The sequence below is a fragment of the Hemitrygon akajei genome, chromosome 15 (assembly GCF_048418815.1).
Source record: "Hemitrygon akajei chromosome 15, sHemAka1.3, whole genome shotgun sequence".
Taxonomy (NCBI): domain Eukaryota; kingdom Metazoa; phylum Chordata; class Chondrichthyes; order Myliobatiformes; family Dasyatidae; genus Hemitrygon; species Hemitrygon akajei.
In genome coordinates, this window is record NC_133138.1 from 56935431 (window position 1) to 56954421 (window position 18991).

At 38.7% G+C, this 18991-nt stretch overlaps 1 protein-coding gene across 9 annotated transcripts in view; it reads right to left on the reverse strand.

The window, feature by feature from the left end:
* Positions 1-971: 971 nt before the first annotated feature.
* Positions 972-18991, reverse strand: part of simc1 (SUMO interacting motifs containing 1) — a 94947-nt gene continuing 76927 nt past the window's right edge. For all 9 annotated transcript variants that reach the window (XM_073067620.1, XM_073067624.1, XM_073067622.1 and 6 more), the window contains 8 exons: positions 15007-15272; positions 12168-12237; positions 11156-11316; positions 9959-10078; positions 9132-9260; positions 8859-9015; positions 5445-5532; positions 972-2919 (listed from right to left, as the gene is read on the reverse strand). In XM_073067620.1, coding sequence (XP_072923721.1) covers positions 2696-2919; positions 5445-5532; positions 8859-9015; positions 9132-9260; positions 9959-10078; positions 11156-11316; positions 12168-12237; positions 15007-15272 — 1215 coding nt within the window. In that variant the 3' untranslated portion in view covers positions 972-2695. The remainder of the gene's footprint in view (positions 2920-5444; positions 5533-8858; positions 9016-9131; positions 9261-9958; positions 10079-11155; positions 11317-12167; positions 12238-15006; positions 15273-18991) is intronic.

The window sequence follows — 18991 nt, forward strand, 5'->3', positions numbered from 1 at the left end:
TCTGTTTATATTATCTGAGCACTGTCATTCATCCAGTAACTGAGATCTCTGCTCAGCCCAAGCCTCATATTCTTCTTCCCCATTCAGTGTCAGCTTGACTCCAAAGAACATTCTCAGCCTACGATAACTTTGGCTCTCTGCTTTTATCAATCAGTAACAGCCAAAACCAGCTCAGAACTTAAATCAACAGCTGAAGGACATATTAGACTTCTCACATCAGACAACTTTTTTCCAAACTTTGCAGAAATTAGAACAACCTGTCCTTAAAGTCTTCACCCTCAGCTATGTTTTCCCCTTCTCTACAGATGTGGACAGGCCATGGCCCTGCCTCTCCAGGTGCCCCTATCCTATCGGGCAGCATGACTTCAGTCACATCACTGGTAGTCTGGACCAACAGGACATCTGCACCAGCAGGAATTCGGACATCCCCACTCAGAACATGTGGATACCCTCTTTGTATCTCACCAGACCTTAATCCCTGCAGCAGCCATAATAAAGTACCTTAATTATGGACCACACTTTCCACAAACACTAGTTTAAACATTGGCTTAAACACACAAATAAACTGCTTAGTCAATTCTTATACAGCATTCAAGCCCAGGGGAGCCCCCACAAATGCAATCCACTCACTGGGTTTTGTACACAAACTTGGCTGGTTAGTTAGGTCTAACAACCACATGACTCAGTGGTGAGAAGGACATTGTCGGTAAGTAACACACATTTAGACCCCAAACCAGTCTACTGTCCCCCAGAAATCTGATCCCACCCAGCTCTCCCAAACTTCCCTCGTATCCCACTGGGAAGAAAGTTACAGCACATACAAGACAATCCTGATTGACTGACACTACAATCCTAAATTGTACAAAATGGCTATTATCTTTAGCCAAAGCCACAACACTCTTACTATCAGACACCATTGTTTTTGTAGAAAACTGCTAAAATAAATACTTTACAGCATTCTAACCAGGGCATTACATATAAAAAGTATGAGAAATACTTTTATTCAGAATTTTTGTATTCAATGAATAACAAAGAAGCTCTTAATCCATACATGTTTAGCTAACTTTATAGTGCAATATTATCTTACAGTAGAATCTTCATTATTTACCATTACAGGGGTTCCACCTACCCCGTCATACAATGGAAACTAGTGGATGAATAATGAATATTTGACTTTGACGTACATTAATATTCATGTACATTGGCTTGCATACAAGAAATATTTTGAACTTGTTGACTATTATGAAAAGAACCCTTAAGATACATAAAAATGATCAGGATGAAAGTAAGTATGCCAATAATAGTAAGATCAGTAGTGTGGTGGACAGCACAGAAGACTGGACAAAGGACAAAGAGGGATATAGATCAGTTGCAAATATAGCTGAAAAAAAGGAAGATGGAGTTAAAACTGGCCAAATGCAAGGTGTTGCACTTTGGGAAATCACATATAAAGAGACAGTATACTGTTAAGGGATTTTGGGCCCAAGTGCATAGCTCCCTGAAGGCAGCTATACATGTCGACAGGGTGATAAAGAAGGCACAATGGCATGCTTGCTTTTACTTGCTGAGGAATTCAGTTCAAGCATTTGGGAAGTTATGACGCAGCTTTATAAAATTCTAGCAGACAGCACGTGAGTTATTTCATACAGCTGTTGTTACCCCATCATAGGAAAGATGTGGTCATTTTGGAGAGACTGCAGAGAAAGGTTTACTAGGAAGCTGCCTGGATTAAAAGGCATGTGCCATAGGGAGAGTTTGGACAAACTTGGGTTGTTTTCTCCTACAGAGTGATTTTTTCCTTCCTGTTCCTGACTTGCACCCATACTATCTCAGTAGACAATCTGTCCGGATGTCCTCCCTTTCTGCAGCTAGGCCACACTTTCAACACATCCCACTGACTGCAATTTTGACCTATCAACTATCTCTCACACAGTCTCTCTACATGCTGCATCTACCTGTATATCAAATGCCCCATTCTCTGACCTATTTTGCATCTCCTGCCAAAATAGTTTAAAATTGTACAGTTATCTCACAGTTATCAATTTTTAAAAGAGACATGATGGTGGAATATCAATCAATCTCTTTTGCATTCATAAAAATTAGAAAATATAAACACATCAGGTATACAATTTTAACTGCCTCAACCTTTCAATAAAATTCATCCTTTAAAAAAGTAGAGAAACTCATTGAGCTAGGGGAATAATCAGTGTCAAACAGAAAACCATAAATCCAGGCATCAGATGATACATGATATGTAATAACCATTGTTTGAACAAATCAACCCTGAATTTGTGTTTGACCAAATAGATCACACAAACACAAAAGATCCCCTCTCACTATGACATTGCACATATAAATTCCATTTCAATATATTGAAGAAACCTGAAAATATCTGACAATTTGGATTTTAAAATTCAGAGGGGCAAAACCAGTAAGGCAAGACAACTTTGGAGGTAATCCCAGTCTTTTGATTCTGAATAAAGAAAATAAAGCCACAGTAGACATCTTTATAATATATTTAACAAATAGGTATGTGTCTCATTAGGAGAAGCCTTAATGACATGTTTTGAAAATAAATTAAAAAATGGAGATCCAAAATTCCAGTGCATCACATTGTGCAGGAAATGATAGCTGGTTAAAGGAAATCACAGTTTATATTGTATAAAAAAGTCTTTTCAAAATAAATGTAAAAAAATTATGTTCTATTTGCTGCACAAAGCAGTAGACCCCTCAGTAGACTGATCTGTTCTTCTAATTGTGGTTTCAATGGTCTTCCCACATCATTGAATACTCGGCTGTAGAATTCCTCCATATCTTTCAAAACTTCTTTCTCAGTGATTACATCATGTGTTGTGAGCACTGGAGGAATATCAGATAGAACATATTTCAACCGCTCTGTGATTGAAATTCTCAGGTGACCTAAGGGACATATTAAAGATATATTACAGAAATACTTCAGCAGAACAATAGTCAAGACAAACAATAATGGAGAGTAAATACAAATATTAAATACTAACTTTTTCTGCCTACTCACCGCCACTCACTACCCTTTCAAAATTGAACTATGTCCACAAAGAATTGAATTTAGATGGACTGGAAAGAATCATATGTAACATACCAGTACATCATGATTGCCGTCTCAAATTATTCAGGGCACAATCAACATTTCCCATTCATTTATTGTTGGATATCATCCAAAAGGTCAATAGGAAAATACTAACTAAACCTCTCAGCTTCCTTTGCTGCCTCCAACACCTAAAGTTCAATGAATTAAATAAAAGACAGAAGACTTATACATGAAGAAAGCACCCTTTTGTTGTTTTCTAAATAGGCACCATGCAAAATAATCTAAGTGGGTACTGGATAAAGAACCTACTACTTTCACAGTGTAGTTGAGGAAGCTAGATAGTTACATAGATGATATGAAATATACTCATGGTTTAAAAAAATTTCTTCTGAATTACTGGATTGTAAGTATCTTATACTTTTTAACAATAGTTCTCATTTTCTCTGGAAGTAAAACTTTTCCCCAATTACATTATCCCAGTCTTGGCTGATTGCCTTCAAATTCAGCGAGGGAACTGCACTCTGCATTTCATTTATATTTTTACACAGAAAACAAAATATTTGTTTTACACATTAAAAAAAAAGAGCCTAAATTCTAGTTCTGACCTATTGAACTTCAAGACAAGAAATTTGTTAAGCTACCTCTTGTTACACCACCATAAAATTGTTCTTATAAAAACTAATCTAAATTCTAGAAGTATTTTCCAGTCTACACAGCGGCAGAGATTTTGTGCCTTTGTCTTATTCTACCAATATGTATAACAATAGAGGCCCTTTGGCCCATCATGCTAGCTACTGGAAGCATTCAACCTATTTCCCCACACTCACATATTATTCTCTCACATATTCTCAGCCCTTTTGAGTATTTTTGCCATTTAGTTGCACAGAGGCGTAATTCATAGTTGCTAACTAAATTAACAACATCTCACTGGAATTAGGAAGGAAAGTAAAACGGCCATGGGGGAAAGTGTAAACTTCACAGAGAAAGCATTCAAGGTCTGACGAATCTTATAGAATTTTTTGAAGATGTAACTAGTAGAGTGGATAGGGGAGAGCCAGTGGATGTGGTATATTTAGATTTTCAAAAGGCTTTTGACAAAGTCCCACACAGGAGATTAGTGTGCAAACTTAAAGCACACGGTATTGATGTGAATAGAGAATTGGTTGGCAGACAGGAAACAAAGAGTGGGAGTAAACGGGAACTTTTCAGAATGGCAGGCAGTGACTAGTAGGGTACCGCAAGGCTCAGTGCTGGGACCCCAGTTGTTTACAATATATATTAACGATTTAGACAAGGGAATTAAATGCAGCATCTCCAAGTTTGCGGATGACACGAAGCTGGGCGGCGGTGTTAGCTGTGAGGAGGATGCTAAGAGGATGCAGGGTAACTTGAATAGGTTAGGTGAGTGGGCAAATTCATGGCAGATGCAATTTAATGTGGATAAATGTGAGGTTATCCACTTTGTTTGCAAGAACAGGAAAACAGATTATTATCTGAATGGTGGCCAATTAGGAAAAGGGGAGATGCAACGAGACCTGGGTGTCATTATACACCAGTCATTGAAGGTGGGCATGCAGGTACAGCAGGCGGTGAAAAAGGCAAATGGTATGTTGGCATTCATAGCAAAAGGATTTGAGTACAGGAGCAGGGAGGTTCTACTGCAGTTGTACAAGGCCTTGGTGAGACCGCACCTAGAATATTGTGTGCAGTTTTGGTCCCCTAATCTGAGGAAAGACATTCTTGCCATAGAGGGAGTACAGAGAAAGTTCACCAGATTGATTCCTGGGATGGCAGGACTTTCATATGAAGAAAGACTGGATCAACTAGGCTTATACTCACTGGAATTTAGAAGATTGAGGGGGGATCTTATTGAAACGTATAAAATTCTAAAGGGATTGGACAGGCTAGATGCAGGAAGATTGTTTCCGATGTTGGGGAAGTCCAGATCGAGGGGTCACAGTTTAAGGATAAAGGGGAAGCCTTTTAGGACCGAGATGAGGAAAAACTTCTTCACACAGAGAGTGGTGAATCTGTGGAATTCTCTGCCACAGGAAACAGTTGAGGCCAGTTCATTGGCTATATTTAAGAGGAAGTTAGGTATGGCCCTTGTGGCTAAAGGGATCAGGGGGTATGGAGAGAAAGCAGGTACAGGGTTTTGAGTTGGATGATCAGCCATGATCATACTGAATGGTGGTGCAGGCTCGAATGGCCAAATGGCCTACTCCTGCACCTATTTTCTATGTTTCTATGTCAAGATTGAACCTGTGAAGCACTACCTGTGTGACACTGCCCCAAGATGCCAGGGGCATAGGTTTTAGTGTTTACATCAGTGTCAGCTACATAATAAATTGAGACTGTGAGAAACAAAACTACTTACGTTTTGTCACCTCTTGATAGCTTAGAAGCAATAAACAAAGAAGTTGGACAAATTCATCCCAATATTGCCATTTGCTTGAATGATGGTCCTGAGAAAATGAACATTAATGTTGAATACCTAACATTTGCTTTAGAATTATTTCTCACTCATGTAACCTGAAGTTGTTTTTCCACATCGCAGGTCCAGGAAGAGGCCACTTATACCCAATAGCCTGCTTTAGCATTTAATCAATCTAGCCTGTTTCTGCTATTTTCTATGTACCCTTGATATCCTCACTTAACAATCTCATTCCTAAACACCCCAAATGCCCAGAATCTACACTATTTTAGAAGGAAGACCCCAATTTCACCTATTGTTTTGTGTTTAAATGAGCTTCAAAATTTCACTCATCTTCAGTATTGCATTTCATCATTACAGAAATCAGTCTGGCTACATCTCCTTAATCATATCTTAAACTCCAAAACAGGTTAATCTTCTATCTCCTATATTCAAAGAAACAAATTAAGTTTATGCAACTAGTCTTTACATTTTCACACTTTCAGTTCTGATATCTACTGAATGAAACAGTGTGGCACCCACTCTACTCTCAAAATATCTGAGGCACGTTGCTTCAAATGGATATGGATTTTAATGTTCACAGAAATGTCAAACTGGACAACAAAGTTAGACTGTCAGAAACAACTCTATGTGATAGAGGCATTCATTATTCAACAAGAAAGAATATTTATACAGGTGTCCCCCGTTTTTCGAACGTTCGCTTTACATCAACTCGCTGTTACGAAAGACCTACATTAGTTACCTGTTTTTGCTAACAGGTGTATTCACTGTTACGAAAAAAGGCAGCACGCGAAAAAGGCAGCATGTGAAAAAAGGCAGCGTGCGTGTCGAGCAGACTAGCTCCTCCCCCGGAACTGCATTCTAGCCCGCATTGCTTAAACATGTGCCTGTGAGCATCTGTGCTTTATGTCGATTTATTTTGTGCATCCGTTAGCAAGATGAGTTCTAAGGTATTGGAAAAGCCTAAAAGAGTGCATAAGGGTGTTACACCTAGCGTAAAACTAGACATAATAAAGCGTTTTGATCGTGGTGAATGAAGTAAGGATATAGTGAGTTTGGCTAAGGGTTTGTGGAAGTTGACGAAGATGATGTTGAAGAGGTTTTGGCATCCTATGACCAAGAACTGACAGGTGAAGAGTTATGAACAGGAAAGGATAATTGAAGCCGAAAGCAGTAGCAAACGGCCCAAAAGTGAAGATGTCCAGGAACTGAACGTGAAGCAACTGCGTGAGATATTCGCTACGATTGACAACGCTGCAATGATTGCAGAAAAGTATCTTTAATTTTGAAAGGGTACGTAGGTTTAGGGCAGGTTTGCAGAATGGTTTGAGTGCTTACAAAGAACTGTATGATAGAAAAATGCGTGAGGCTAAGCAGTCAAGCATACTATCGTTTTTCAAGCCTTCCACAGCAGACATGAAACTCGACCTTTGACATTCAGGCAGGTAGACACAGAAGAAGGTGACCGGCCTGCCCTGATGAAAACAGACGACAATGAGGTGACACCCCAGTGTCCCACTACCCCAACCTCTGACGACTCAGCCTAACACACCATCATCAGTGTCCTCACTGTCTTCCCGATTCCGGTAAGTGAAACTAAACTGGGCGTACATTATTTCCACTTTATATAGGCTGTGTATTCTTATGTGTTATTCGGTAGCTTCATAGCTTAAAGGTTACTGGAAAAAGTGCTTCTGCCGGAAGCGCTTGCGCTGAGTGTTTCTGTCGGGAGCGATTGCGCCGTGTTTTTGCCGCGAGTGCTGCTGAGAGCGCTTGCATGAAGTTTTCGCTGCGGTGGACAGTGCTGCAATAATTGTAGAAAAGTATTCCTACATTATATAGGCTGTGCATTCATCAGATCATTCCTGCTTTTACTATATGTTACTGTTATTTTAGGTTCTATATGTTATTTGGCATGATTTGGTAGGTCATTTTTTGGGTCTGCGAACGCTCACAAATTTTTTCCATATAAATAAATGGTAATTGCTTCTTCACTTTATGACATTCCGGCTTACGAACCGTTTCATAGGAACGCTCTACCTTTGAATAGCGGGGGAAACCTGTATCAGCTTCAAAGGGAAATTTTGCATAATTAAGCAAATGTTTCTAACATAAAGACAAACATTGTCAACTTTTTTGGTTGCTTTTTAGTACCTGCCCACTGGATGTTACAGCAAAGAAGAGAACCTCTTGGGCACAATGCAGCCATCCAAATGGTATTGAATTCAATAACTCAAGATAAATTATTTACTCTGTTTGTATCAGAATTGGGCACTGCTACAAATGATGTTTTAATTTTTCTCCATTTACTAGCAGCCTGAATTTATGTACATTTCCTATATCCGTTAGCATTTACATTCTTTTTCGGTGCCCCTTCTCTCTCTCTAATTATTCTCAATAATCCATCAACCAGATATATACCCTTTATCCTATCTATCCCTCTCCAACATCTTAACTTAAAGCTATCTTAATTTCCATTTCTGGCATAATATCTTGACCTGAAACATAACTCTAATTTTCATTCTGCAAATGATGCTTAGTCCATTAAGTGTTTCCAGCATTTTCAGGTTTTGTTATTGGAATTTAATCACTAGTATGCTTTGTATCTGATTATGTCTCTGCAATTCCTGGTTTCTATTTAGAAAATGCTCCATTTATTTTCCTGAATCCAAACTTGCTGAACTTACTCACAATGAAATCCACGTGTTATGGTTGTGGCTATTTCATCAGTCTCTTTCCTTTTGCAACATTCTGGTCCTATCTGCACTATTTTCTGCCCTAGCTGATGTAGAAAAATTAGGGTTTATACGCAAACATTAATTCTTCATCAAATGGTATACCAAAATAAGCAACAAAGGCTTACAACATAAGCACAATTTTTAAAACAGCAGCTTTTGATTAATTAAAAAGTACATACCATTTATTTAAATTTTGCATTAATACACAGATTGCCGTTACGTTGCTTATAAAACCATTGTCACACAGCACACAAATGGGCCTTCCAGCCCAACTCATCCACACCAACTGTGTTGCCCAGTAAACTAGTCCCATCAGGCTGCATTTGCCCACGTGGCCCAAGCTACCCCTTGTGCTTTTTTAAAATCTCTCATTTCTGGTCCTAAACCTTTGCCTTTTTGTTTCTAGCACCCCCTCATTGGGAAAAAGACTGTGTTTTCACCCGTCTATGCCCCTCCTGATTTTATATACTTCTGTCAGGTTACCCCTCAATCCCCTATTTTCCAGCGAATAAAATTCGTTTATGCAACCACTCCTTGTAAATTGGGCTGCCAAATATTGAATGTTGTTTAAAAAACTAAAACAAAATTTTTAAAAAACGGAGGAAAAAAGTGTACTTACATCAGTTTCCAAGGGAAATTTTGCATATTTAAGAAAATGTAGCACTTTTCCCAGTGACATCGGCAGAGCATTTTGTTTTTTAGTGCAATGGTCAAAGAGAAATTCTAGCAATTTGCAGCGCAGGAGTTGGCTCTCCATACTTGTTAACAACGTTAATCTTCAAGATGTAAGGAAAAATAGAAGTTATATTTAAACAGTCAACAGATACAGCCTATACAGCTGTTTGTATCATTTTCAAAATGTTAATTAATATAAAGAAGTTTCTGTGTTTACCTTTGTGATCTTTCAGAAATATAAATGAAGTGTTGAAATATTGCTTCTGCAATTTTATTTGAGCTGCAGGTTGGTGATCTGTCTACTTCTACAGCCAAAGTAAGCATCTTCTGAAGAAGACAAATAACTCTGGAGATTCAAGCAGAACAAGTGACAAGCACTGATTAGATTCAGATAAGGAACAGAGCCATGTCACAATTTGCCACCTTAAAATTTCTCATTAATTACATTGATATTTCAGTACTGGCCTTTATATAATAAACACATCTTTAAATATGCTAGCAAAATTCCTGAGGTTTCAGTACATACTCTATTCAAATATGCAATTTAAATTCTTAACATATCACTTTATTAAATGGACCATGCACACATCAGTTGCAGCACAAAATTAAAAGTGCTGCTGATTCCCACACATTTACATTCCAGGCACATCAAATGAATGATGATTATTAAATAACTCAAGTAATGTCGGCTATACAAAAAGAGTTCCAAATTACATATGAATAGAAGACATGCAAATAATAGGGCATAGTTACTGCTCCTTAAATAATTGGAATCAGATATGTGCCTACACTGAGAAGTACCAGAATTAGGAACCATTCAAACTGATCCCTCTCTCCCATCAACCATAACATAACTTAGTGAAGATGTGATTTCAGACTTCCTTCAGATGCCGCTTATTTCAATTTTTTTCATCATTTTGGTCCATATCTCACCAGCTGCTTAAGTTACTATAATGTCTAAAGTTTTCTATTTTATGCTCATCACAAACCTACAAGCTCATTAATATGGGTAACAACATATTGAAACATTTTACTGAAATTTACTCTGGATTTCTAGTGCCCACCACCGGATGGTTATTAGATGCTGATGATGTGGGGCCATTTTCCTCTTGAATTTCTTCAGAGTTCTTGGAGATAGTATCAATAAGCCACTTAATGACACTCCTGGCACAGAAAACAACAATATTTTAATTTATTGTTATTCACTTGCAGAATATGAAAAAAAAAGAACATTAACTTGTTAGGCACCCTGACTGAGATTAGATGCAGAATGTTTCAAGTAATTAATTATCTTTCTCAAGTAATCATAAACTCCCATTTTTAAAGAGGGGGTTCTAATTTCCTTTGATTGTTAACTGCCTAGCTTAGATTTCCTGAAGAAATGGAAAGGAACCATTTAGTTACGATATAGAGTTATTCTGCTCTACCTTCCTAAGAAGTTTTATGGATGACATCACATTTTATGCTGATGGCCATGTTTGATATATTTTAAAAAGCAGTACAGTTGTAATCACAGATCTAGAACTACTGCAACAACAGGGATTTTTAAAAACTCATTTTTAGGATTTACTGTCCATCAGCAGTTACATTGAGATGTTTCTATACAACTAAGAACTTTGTTTTAATGGATAGTAAGGATGTGTGAGTTGGAGTTACATATACAGATTTCCTCTTGTAAACAACATTTTCCTGATTATTAGTCCAGGTCTCTGAATTAATATCGACTATGTTACTGCAACCTGACATGGATGTTTAGGTTTGATGCTAACCTTTTGTACTTGAAAGAAAAGACTTAAGGTGAAAATCTGAAAAGACAGTATGGTATTCGGTAAAGTAAGAAAGATGAGTTTCTTAGTGTATTATTAAGGATAGTTCTACTGAAAGATCATTATTCAAAATATTGACTCAATTTCTTTCTCTGTAGATGCTGCTGTATATTTTCAACATTTATTGCTTTTTTTGGTCCAGACTTCCAGTTCATTATTGTTTTTCAAACTAAGGACTAACTTACATAGATCAATTTTCTGCATCTTCAGGGTGCTGTAGTTCATTTTGAGACTTGACATCAATACATCCAAACTTCAGAAATGAGTATGATGTGCAGATGTATTATGTCATGCATTTAACACTTGCTGATGCATCTACCAATGTACTTAAAAATATGAGTCTTTCAACAAATTACAATGTTTTCCTGGTAATAAAATGAAAAATTGTAGATTTGAAGAAGCTAAGGGCAAATACCTTACATTCGAAAATTTATCATCACAGGATAGAACAGACTTGGCTATGGATTTTTGGGGCATGTCATGTTTCAGTTGAAAATCATCTTCAAGAGTCTGAACAACATACTGCAGGAACAACAGTTGATTACTTCTGGCTAGTGAATCATTCTTGTGATGGCCCTTGAAATGCACAGACACAGGATTAGATAAGGACAAAGTTAAATGCATTTATTTTTGTTCATTGGCTCAAAAATAGTACATTGTACTTAACTTTACTTCTGTCTTCAAACTAAAGAATGCTATCACCATTGATAAATCAAATTGTAGCCTCCTCTATTATAGAATATAGAGACTTCTGTGAACAGTGGCCCTTCCATTCTCATGATATCACCCAGGTAACTTTAATTTGAAAACCTGAATACAGAAGTCACTAATATTGTTGATTGCAAATAGGTATATTTTTACAGGAATTCTTTTTAATAAGTCAGAATTCCAAAGATTCAAAGTGCATTTATTATCAAAATATGGATGTATACAACCATGAAATATGGATGGTAAGTATACAACCATGAAATCTGTCTTTCTGCAGACTGCCACGAAACAACGAAACACCATGGAACCCATTCACAGAAAACATCAAACATCCAATGTGAGGCCCCATTCAAGCTGACACCATTTTTCAGCTTTCGACCTACAACCAAAACCTCTCCAGTCCACATACCTGTCTGAACATCTTTTAGAAGTTGTTACTGTATTTCCCTTGTCTAATTTTTCAGGCAGCTTATTCAACACACATTGTAAGTGGGGAAAGGGTACACAAATAGTACAATGGCAGAGATTTTACTGTTACTGAAGAAAGATACATCTTCAATCTTAGCAGCAATTCAGCATCTCATGGAATCCGGAGGTGATAAAAATGAAGGATATATGAAGTGTACAAAAAAAATAAAATAAATTTAAAAATTGTTAAACTCTGCATCTAACATTTTAACAATAGTAATTGTCATTTTAAAAAACTCTATCTGAATTACCTTTTTCTCCACATGATAAGCCAGTTGTTCCCAATCCCACTGCACTGTGGAAATATTTGCAGGATGTAGCCTATTTAAATATAATGAAGCATTTATCAGATCTCATTTTATTAAACAGTCAATTGGTCAATTACTAAACACATACTTTGTAACCTGCAACAGCTCATGCGGTAAGCTCACAGCAATTGTTTTTTTCCCCTCAGACGCTGAGGAAGAGACTAGTTTCAATATTTTTGCTGAATTTAGCTAGCTGATTTTGGGAAGCTGAAGATGAGGCATGGTTTTGCATTTTGCCTTATAACCTTTGTGTAAAAAAAGGAATTCTGCTCACTACTGACACCCCAATGATGTTTGATGGAAAGCGACATTATGGCTGAAGTCAGAAGAGCACAAGACAATCTCCTGTTCAAAAACTGTCTTTGTAATGAGGGTCAGGAGACGGTTTGCCTTCTTAACCACTTTTTGGACTTGTCTGCTAACTTTTTTGAATCCTGCAGAATACCTAGATCTCTCTGAACTTAACTCATTTTCAATCTTTCTCATGTAGGTAATAATCTGTCTCTTGATTCCTCTTAATGAATTGTATGATGCCACACTTGCCCATATGTAAACTTCCATTTGCCAAGTATTTCCCCAACCATTTAATCTATCTCCTGCTATTAAAAAATCGCAATGTTTTCGCAACATGCCCTTCAATCTATTTTCACATCATCAGCAAACTTGGAAACAGATGAAGTAAAAGAATTAAGAAAAGGTACTTTAGGCTGTTTTGCAATTCATCAAGATCATGAGTTCTAATTTGCCTGAATTATATTTTCAGGGCAGTCTCCATATCTCCTTCATTTCTTTAGTATCATTCAAACAAAAAGAGTTCAGCACAGGAATAGGTTCTTTGATCCAGTATGCCTGCAATGACCAGTGCCAAATTAAACTAATCTTGATTGCCTGCGCATGGTCAGGATCCATCTATCCCCGTCTGTTCATATACCTGTCAAAATTCCTCCTGAGTGTTGCTGTCTCTACCACCTCCCCAGGCATTGTGTTAAGTATCCAAAACATCGACAGCTTACTCTTTTCCATAGAGAAGGGTCGTGGCCCAAAACATTGACCGTCCACAGATGCTGCCTGACCTGCTGAGTTCCTCCAGCCTTTTGTATGTGTTGCTTTGGATTTCAAGCACTGCAGACCTTGTGTTTGTGATAATACCACTAATACTGTGAGGTTTCTTTGGGGGATGCCTACCGTGAAGAAGTTCAAATCTTTCCTTCGGGGGTGGGGGGGGGGTTCAGTGAAACCTTATCTCACTGCTCCCCCTCTGTGATCTCTGCTGCCCTCCGACTCATCTATCATTGTCGTGGCTATCCCTCGAGGTCGAGGATGATGGTCTTAGTTCCGTTTCCACAGAGCGAAGATGCCTATGCGTGTATTTGTTTAACATGTACTTGATGTTGCACTCTAAGAAGCACACGATACTTCACAAATCAACCAACTGATTCCAATGGCATGGAAACCATGACGACTGGAGCTGATGGATTTGTCGCAGCCTTCATCCGCCTTCACAGCCGTTGAGTTCGAAGTAACTTCGTCCATTCGTTCCACTGCTGAGGTCTTGGTTGGGTTGTTCTTTGTCAGGGACCTCACCACCATGGGTGACCCTACCAGAAGCATAGCTCCAGACGTCATCACTCTCTGGATTTCAGGACCACACAAGCTTCTCCACCACGACAATGTGACAATCCAGGGAGAAGACGCACCTATCTCGTATCATCTTGTACTTCTTCCTCCTCTCCCCCCCACCTTCTTACTCAGACTTCTCTTCCTTTCCAGTCCTGATGAAGGGGCTTGCCTGAAACATTAACTGTTTACTCTTTGCCATGGAAAACTTTGAGCTTATCTGGAAGTGAATTCCTGTTGTCGTCTATGTTGAAATGAGAAAGGATGGACTGTTTCTTGTTTGGTGTTGTTATCATGCAGTATCTCAGACGCTTGAATATGGTTGGCCGATGGTGGTATATAAACTGCAGTCAAGATCACAGATGAGAACTCCCTTGGTAAATAGAATGGACTGCATTTGATCATTAGGTGTTCAAGGTCAGGGGAACATGTGTGTGGCAAAACTGCCACATCAGAGCACCACAGAGTGTTTATCATGAGACACACACCTCCACCTTTTGCCCTTAAAGAATCAGCAGTTTGGCCCAACCTGTGTAATGAGAAGCCGATGATAGTCATATCTGGCAAGCTGGCAGTAAGCCATATCTTGGTAAAACACAGAACACAGCAAGTTCTCATTTCCCTTCGATACATTAATCTTGCACTCAGGTCCTCAATTTTGTTCTCTAGTGACTACACATTTGCTAGCAAGATGCTGGGTGATGGGGGGCGGGGGGGGGGGTCTCATTCCAGTGTTTCACCCAAATTTGTCCAGCCTTTTTATTATAGCTAATACAATTTACTCAAGGTAACATTCTAGTGATCCTTCTCTTAGTGTGGTGAACAAAACTCTCATTATAAAATGATGGCCTGAGTTGTAGACACATCAGGCAGGAGCCTGTAAGAATTTTCTAATTTTCAATGAGTTCTTCTATCATTTTTCTGAACTCCAGAGAATACAGAATAAAAAATATGCTTTAATACTGGTACCTTTTTTGGTAACTTCCAACTTGGTCAGAAAACACTACATTATTGGTGAATCAACCAGTGCCAATGTGTAAATAATGCTGGAAATCTGTTTAAAAACAACAGAATGATACTTCCTGCAAGTGAACATTAAATGGATTGATGACACCAAGGTTAACTACATAAACTTTGATCTTAAAAAAAACAAATTAGTACATACTGTTGGATCTTCATTAGGGTCATATAAGCAGACATAATTGTGCTGGAGGATTCATTGCTCAGTAGTATCTTCTTGATTGTATACTGCACAATTTTATGAGGCGGATAACGGTGAGGGGATACAAAATCCATCAGAAACTGAAGGGTTCCTTGGCAAAAGTTTTCATCAATGGTGCTGTTTATCATACTGCACTGTCTCTGAGAGATCAGCTCTGGTTCCTTTGATTTATTTAGACAAGCTGTCGATGAATGAGAATTTTGATTTACCTGGTGTAGAGGAAAAACAAACAATGAACTAATTCATCAAGAAAAGCATGGTAGTTACTAAGTTAATTTCAACTATTTGAAGCACCGACCTTCCGGTTTGTGGTGTTGCTGCATTGTGCTGATTAGGATGGTGATACTGACTAGGAAGGTCAAAAAGCCACAAAGTCTATGCAAACAAAAGACTACATATCACAGTTGGTAATGAGTTAGCTGATCTCACTAGGAGAGCTCTGATAGACCACAAGTTAGGAATGCAAATCAGCCAGAGTTCATTTATCCTCTTGGCTGCCTTTTTGACACTGAGGTGAGGAGAAAAAAGGGGTTTGGCTCAGAGGCCTCAATTTTCAAACAGAAGTTAGTCTACAATTAAGGTTTATATATGGGGTATGGAGAGAAAGCAGGTACAGGGTTCTGAGTTGGATGATCAGCCATGATCATACTGAATGGCGGTGCAGGCTCGAAGGGCCGAATGGCCTACTCCTGCACCTATTTTCTATGTTTCTATGAGTGGTGGACATAGGGGCAAGGTACCAGATTGTGTCAGAATGAGAGGATAACCCAAGCCAGGCATTAGTGCTTTCAGGAACAGCCTAAAGTAGTAAGAACACTTCTCAAATATTAAAATTAATAAAAAATGCTGCAAATTACCATATACACTAAAAAATTCAGTGTTAATTATAGCAAAGATTGATAATCCAGCATCCTCAAGACTCTGATGGTGATGGAGAAGCAGATTTCTGGACTATTGGATATTACTCCAATTATACCTCATCACACTTTTACTATTATATGTACAAAAAATGCTCTGGTGAGCCTGGTAAGTTTAAAGAAGCAAACAAAATGGGGCCCCAGTGCACTTAAAGGGAGCATAGGAAACAGAGCCTGGTGAGCCAGATGCCAAAGCAATGGAATTTTCTGACAGTTATGTCGTGGATCACTTACATTTTACTGTATAAATACTTGTACCTCTTCTCATTATTTTCTTCTCTTTAACTACTTCGGCTACATGGGCCAGAAATGACTCCCAAGTTTCTGTCAACTCTGTGTCCAGTTAAGTTGTTTATAGAGGTTGGTCAGCAACATATTAATTTTCTGTATTAATACTTCTCCTCCTGCTACGAACCCAAGAGCATACAATGTCTGCAAAAGGCAACCCTGGATAGAATGGGAACTCATTGTGTGAGCAGAGAAGCTGATCTTAAGTCAATGGTCAGTTAGTAATTCTGTCTCAAGCTTTGATATATGTGTACATATAAATGCAAAGCTTTCATGTATGCATTACATATACATTACAACGCTCTGGTTTTGCAAAGAACACTACAATTTAAAAATGTAGTAAATCTTTAAAGACATTTTACTTAGCTGCAATGGCATTATCACATTCCATGATAATCTACAAATAATGAAGAAAAAATAATTTAGGTTGTATCTCAAGTACTCTCCAAGTGCACAACTAATACCTTGTCAGGAGGTGAACACAGGGTGGCGAATCTGTGGAATGCATTGCCATGGACAGCCGTAGAAGCCATGTCATTGGGTATATTTAAAGTGGAGGTTGATAGGTTTTTGATTAGTAAAGGCATCAAAGGTTACGGGAAGAAGACAGGAGGGGGATAAATAAATCAGCCATGATGGAATGGTGTAGCAGACTTGATGGACTGAATGGCCTAATTCCGCTCCTGTGTCTTCTGGCCTTATGGACCACCTAGAATACAATGTTGAAAAGTACCAGTACATCATACCTCAAATGGATGCCACAGAAACAACTGAGGCAGTGTTTATGAGAAACAGAAAAATAAGTGACAAGAGTTCTTACTTAAAATATATAGACCTAGAAATTCATCTGTACAACTGCAGGAAAACCAATACTGAAAATGGCACTAACACAGCATCATCCAATTTTACCTATGGTTTGAAGAGAGGTAACGTACATTATTCAAATCAAATTGTATTCTTGATGTGAGATTTTCCTGTACCCAGTGCCATTTCTCTGCTGCTCAGCTTACCCAAGTGATTTAAATGACAGTGGCCAACAGTCACATCCAGTGACATTTTCAACTACGTGACTGGTGCTGTTCACGCAGAGGCAGATTTACGCTCAAACAGAGCAGCATTAAAAGAGACATACACCTCTCTCCCACAGTTACAGGCAGATTCTTGTGCAAGTCTTAGAAAACAAATTTCAAGTAGAATGAACCAAACTAGAATTCCAGTCACCCCCAAGGAGGTTTTGGCAGGTTTCACCTCAAAATTAACTGAACAAAAATGCCTGAAGAAATACTGCAAAAAGGAGCTGTGGTGGCAAGCTCATTAGATCAGGAATGAGATGAGAAAGTGGAGAAAGTCGTTTGACTAAAAAGTGAGACTAAATACTTTTTCCAGCTTTCCTCAAGAGCTCTGACCACTGTAGTTTTTAAAATACAGCACAAAACAAACAACACATGGGGAGTGTTGACAAGGAATGAGTTTGAGCTTCAATAATTGAAGAGATATGGCACCGGGATATGCCGGACGGAATGTGTGCTGACACCTGTCGGCTGCCTCTAGCACGTCGAGTCATAGAATATAGCAGCACAGAAGCAGGCCATTTGGACCATCTAGTCTATGCTGCACCATTAATCTGCCTAGTCCCATCGACCTGCACCTGGACCATAGCCCTCTACACCCTTCCCCTCCATGTACCCATCCAAATTTCTCAGATCTTGAAATCGAATCAGCACCCCCCCACTTCCACTGGCACTTGTTCCAAACTCATTGCCCTTTGAGCGAAGAAGCTTCCCCTCCTGTTCCCCTAAAATATTTCGGCTTACACCCTTAACCCATGACCTATCTATATCCCTTATAATTTTGTATACCTCTATCAAATCTCCCCTCAATCTTCTTAGTTCTAGGGAATAAAGTCCTAATCTATTCAACCTTTCCTATACCTCAGGTCTTTTCACATTCCTTGTAAATTTTCTCTGCACTTTTTCAATCTTATTTACATCTTTCCTGTAGGTAGTTGACTAAAACTGCACACAAATACTCCAAATTAGGCTTCACCAACATCTTATACAATTTCAACATAACATCTTAACTCCTACACTCCATGCATTGATTTATGAAGGCCAAAGCATCAAAAGCTTACTTTATGACCTTAGCTACCCGTGATGCCACTTTCAAGGAACTATGGATCTGTATTCCCAGAGCCTTTGGTTCTACCGTGCTCCTCAGTGCCCTACCGCTCAACTTCCTGGTTTCTCCCACGAAGCCAATATTTAATCCAATTTACTACCTCATCTTGAATGCCAAGCAACTGAACCTCCCTGACCAAAACCCATGCAGGACCTTGTCAAAGACTTTGCTAATGACTATGCAGACAACATCCACTGCCTTACCTTCATCAACTTTCCTGGTAACTTCCTCAACTAACGATTAGATTGGTTAGACACAATCTATGCACAAAGCCCTAAACAGATCCTGTCTATCCAAATACTTCTATATCCAGTCCATTAGAATAACTTCCAATAACTTACCCACTACTGGCATCAGGCTCACCAGCCTATAATTTCCTGGCTCATTCTTGGAGCCTTTCTTAAACAAATGAACAATGTTAGCTGTCCTACAATTCCACAGCAGTGCACTGATGTTTCAAATCCCTCTGCTACTGCCCCTGCAGTTTCTGCACCAGCCCTCCCACAGGGTCCGAGGGAACATCTTGTCTGGCCCTAAGCATTTAT